This window comes from Podarcis cretensis (genome assembly GCF_951804945.1).
Source record: "Podarcis cretensis genome assembly, chromosome: 12".
NCBI classification, from domain to species: Eukaryota; Metazoa; Chordata; class Lepidosauria; order Squamata; family Lacertidae; genus Podarcis; species Podarcis cretensis.
In genome coordinates, this window is record NC_137181.1 from 48,866,972 (window position 1) to 48,871,564 (window position 4,593).

Sequence of the window (4,593 nt, forward strand, 5' to 3'; positions counted from 1 at the left end):
TTCTTTGCTGACCTTTTTGCAGGTGTGTCAATGTGACTAAAATATGGGGGGAGGCAGGGAAGCCTTGCCCAGCATAATTGATCACATGATGTGACACACACACACCATTTGAATGGCAATGCCCATCAATTTTGGGTGTCCAGCCCCCTGAAATATTTTATGGGGGGGGGGGCAAAATGACCTTGGCCCCTAGGAGTTGACTTGTATACCCCAGAGACTTACACCATCTTTAAAGATATCAGTGCTCCACTAATTGTTATTTTTTTACAGGAACATGGAGTTGTGTGTGTGTGTGTGTGTGTGTGTGGAGAGGAACCAGTGCCTGAAACTTCCATCCTCTTGACATCCTCTCAAATGTTCTGCTCTGTTGCAAATATTATATTCGTTAATGGAGGAGTGAGTGAGTCCAGGGGTTGTACAACTGCGGTGTCAAGATGACGGGGGTGTCCCTGAGGCGAACAAGGGTTGGCGTGCGAAAGAGAAGCGCATTAAAGATGAGCAATATAGAAAGGTGTGAGATGTAACATAAGCAGTCAAATACAACATTTCCTGTTTGCCTAGAGTGGACATGCAGGGGAATGTTGGTCCAGCCAGTTGAACTTCCTGTTGTACCTGCTCTGGAGCATCCATCCTTTGCATGTGACCAGGTAGGTCTGGAGCATCCTTCGTGTGACCAGGTAGGTGGGCATGACCCTTACAGACCCCACAAAAGGTCCAGTCACGCAGCTACCTTCCTCTATTGATGCTTTTTCTTCTCTTGGACTGCACTGCTGGCTGAATTCACATAGGGGATGAACTCAAACCCTCTTCTGTAACTCTAAGCTAAAGCCTGCCTTCAGGGATCCAAGTGTGAACTGAAAGTAAGTAAACTTATTACTTTTAAAGGAAGACTGCTGTGTCCTTATTCTTTGAGGAGGGAATCAAAGGGGTCTTACCAGGAATCATAGAACTCAAAGAGATTCTAACGAATCTGCAACTAGCTTCCTGCAATTTAAAGGGGGGGGGGTGTACTCTGCTCTATGAACAAACTCCCTAGCTGGAAGAGTGGCAGATGAAGATGATGGACTTTGCAGAACTGGCAAAGCTGACAGGAAAAATCTGAAACCAGCATGCTCAAGTATTCCAAAAGGACTGGAGTAAATTTATACGATACCTGAAAGATTATGGTAAGCAATTAACATCACTAGCAGCATTGTCTGAAGACTCCTAATGAGAAATTTTCTATCTTTCTATATTTATTTGAATGTTGAGCTATTTTCTAATCAGTGTAATTAGAACTGGAAAACCTACAAAATGCAATGATACAAAGGTTAATTTTGAAAGCCATGAGGCGGGAGGGAAGGAAGTGGATAGGCTCTGAAAAGCCAAAGCGCTAAAGTGGATAATGGTGATGTGAATGTATAATAATAATAATAATATCTTTAATACGGTCAATGACCAGAAAGCAATTTATAAAAGAAATACGACATTATAAGCAGTATTGTGCTACAAATAACAGTGGAAATATGGTCAGTTCACAGAATTGGTGCTTATATTTATGACCAGGTTTCGTCTGTTAAGGGCTTAAGAATTAAATTCAAATGTCGCTATTTAATATTAAATGGAAAAACAGTGAGGCGAAATGATCCTTTTTTTTTTGTGGGGAGGGGGGGGAGCGACAAGCGAGGGACTTCGCTTCACGTGGGGGGGGGGGGCGGCGCGCGCGCAGGGAGATCCTCCGGAGTGACGAAAGAAGGGGGAATCCTCGCCAGCTGAGGGAGAGAAGGGGAATCCTGTGGCGAGGGAGGAGGGACTGACGGCGAGAGAAGGGAGCGCGCGGGCTCTCGGTCCGCCCCCTCAGAAGATCCCTCACTCCACTCGCGCCTGGCGCAGCGAGGCTGAGGCGGCTCCGGGCGCTCGTCTCCTCCCCGCTTTCCCGCCCTCTCTCCGCCGGGCCGGGGGGGGGGAAAGCGTGCTCTCTCTCTCTCTCTCTCTCCGCGTTTCCCTCATGGCCACGAGCCGCGCCATGCAGCCTCCCCGGGCGCTGCTCTAAGCCATGCCGCCGCCGCCGCCGCTGGCGCTGCTCCTCCCGGCGCTGCTGGCCGCCTTGGCGCCTCCGTGCCGAGGCTGGTCCGCTCCGGAGCCCGAGCTGGCGCTGCCGCCCCTCAACGCCTCTTCTTCTTCTTCGGCGCCCTTGGCGGGCTCCTCAGGAGGGCGGGAAGCGGGCGCTGAGGAGGAGGAGGAGGAGGAGGAAGCGCGCCCCACTGCCACGGCGGCCCCTTCGCCCCACCGCCGCCCTCCGGCGCCTCAGCAGCAGCAGCCGCCGCCGCCTCCGCCTCGCGAGGACCCTCCGTGCAACATCAGCGTGCAGCGCCAGATGCTGAGCTCGCTGCTGGTGCGCTGGAGCCCGCTGGGCTTCCAGTGCGACCTGGTGCTCTTCTCCACCAGCGGCCCCGGCGGGCGCGCCTTCTTCTCGGCCGCCTTCCACCGCGTGGGGCCGCCGCCGCTGCTCATCGAGCACGTCGGGCTGGCGGCCGGCGGCGTCCAGCAGGATCTGCGCCTGTGCGTGGGCTGCAGCTGGGCCCGGGGCAGGCGCGTGGGGCGCCTCCGCTCGGGGGTCGCCAACCCGGCGCCCGCCGCAGCCTCCTCCTCCTCCGCGCTCTCCTCCTCCTCCTCCTCCTCCCTGCCCTCTCCGGAGCAGCAAGGCGACCGGCTGCATTTCTGCTGCCTCGATTTCAGCCTGGAAGAGCTGAAGGGGGACCCCGGCTGGAGGATGAACCGAAAGCCCATCGAGTCCACCTTGGTGGCTTGCTTCATGACGCTCGTCATCATCGTGTGGAGCGTGGCCGCCCTCATCTGGCCGGTGCCCATCATCGCCGGGTTCCTGCCCAACGGCATGGAGCAGAGGAGGAGCGCCGCTGCCGCCTCGGGAAACACATCTGGAGCAGCTGCAGCCGCCGCCGCCGCCGCCAAATGACCCCCGTCCATCGGCGATCGAAATCTTGCCGCCCTCCCAGTGGGATAACACTCAACTCAGAAAGCTGGATTTGTCCTTTTCCTTCCAAGATCAACTCAATCTGGGGGCCCCTAAAAGGCGTGGGGGCCTGCTCTGCCTATTTCTTAATCCAGCACTGCCTCACCCCTGCCTCCCTTTTGCTTCTTCCTCCTCCTCGCTTCCTGGTCGAATCCTGGTCCTATCCATTGTCATGGATGCCGCCCGTCCCCTCTAGTGGGATAACATTGAACTCCGAAAGCTTGATTTGTCATTTTCCGTCGAGATCAAATCAATCTTATTTTGATCTCGGGCCCCTAAAAGGCGTGGGGGCCCCAGGCCGGTGCCTAACTCTGGCTGTTTGGTAATCTGGCACTGCCCCATCCCTGCCTCCTTTTCGCTTCTTCCTCGCTTCCTGATCTAATTCGGGTCGGATCCATTGCCGTGGATGGGCCTCTGATTTGGGCACTGACCTTGCTATGCTTTTTGGGGGTAGTGTTGAAAAGGAGTATATTTTGTAGATCACTGCAAAGCCATCTTCTTGGCGTGGAGTGCTGAAGAGAGTGGACTTGGGTGGAAATCTTGTAGCTGGGATCTTTTGGGGGGACCACCCCCCTCCCCTGCTCACTTAAGGGAGTTTATAGATCTATTTCTGGTGTGCTCAAAGTCATATCTTTTTTTTTTTTTTTTTAGAAAAATGACCAAAACCTGTGTATTGGCTTTATATATTTAAAACTCTTTTAAGTCAGTATTTTAGTAAAGACCACACACACACAAACCCAATGCACTTTGCAAGTAGCTGTGAGTCAGAGTACTTATTTGTATATGAATACACTTTTGTCTCTGCAAGATTTTATTTACCAAAAGAGGGAACTTTTTGGGGGCAGGGTTGAAACTTGCTAATACAATATATATTGTTCCTGAAGAACCAGGAGTTGAAACACTCTTTTACAATGTGTGTGTTTCTTATTAGAGAATGTGTGGTTACTATTGTAATTCTGCTGGGTTCTGAATACAGATATTTTTCTTTGTCGAAGCGTTTTAAGACTTTGGTCTGTTTTTCTCGGAGTGGTTGACTTCACAATTCTCAGCACGGAAATCAGATCTAGGGGTACGAACAAAGGGTTAAGACATGTTTTCACACCCACCCAATATAATTAAACCCTCAGTTCTTCTGTAATGACAAGTCACAACATTTGAACTCACTTTAACGTCTGATTTATTTACAAGTTCATGGAGTGGCTCAAAGGATTAAACAATCCCTAGTTTCTGGCAGGGACTCACCTATCTTTTATGCTAGTATCAATAACGCAGTGCAAAAAATAGCAGGGCATTGTCTTGGTGGGCAACTTAAATGGTGATACACATTGACCTGTGATTGACCCCAAGACACAGCCTAATACCAGATTTAATTTCAAAGTGAGTTTTGCTGCATTCTGTGAAAACTCATTGGCAGGTAACATCTTTGCTCCACCAAACGCCAACAGGACCAGGGCTGTGAGAGACCTCTGTAGTGGCTGCCCAGTGAGGACATCCTAACCCTCTTCAACAGCCAGGCGATTCAGCTGCAGAGGGGCATTTGCTGGAGAAGAAGAGGACTTACAAACTTGCTTTCCATTCAT

At 51.5% G+C, this 4,593-nt stretch overlaps 1 protein-coding gene across 1 annotated transcript; it reads left to right on the forward strand.

Moving 5' to 3' along the window:
* Window positions 1-1,948: 1,948 nt before the first annotated feature.
* On the forward strand, window positions 1,949-4,011 carry TMEM158 (transmembrane protein 158). Its single transcript, XM_079947875.1, has one exon. It carries the CDS (start codon window positions 2,036-2,038, stop codon window positions 2,954-2,956), a length of 921 nt encoding a protein of 306 aa, XP_079804001.1. The 5' UTR covers window positions 1,949-2,035; the 3' UTR covers window positions 2,957-4,011.
* Window positions 4,012-4,593: the final 582 nt, after the last annotated feature.

Coding starts and splice junctions, on each gene's coding strand:
- TMEM158 (XM_079947875.1), top strand. CDS start 2,036: ATGCCGCCGCCGCCGCCGCTGGCGCTGCTCCTCCCGGCGCTGCTGGCC.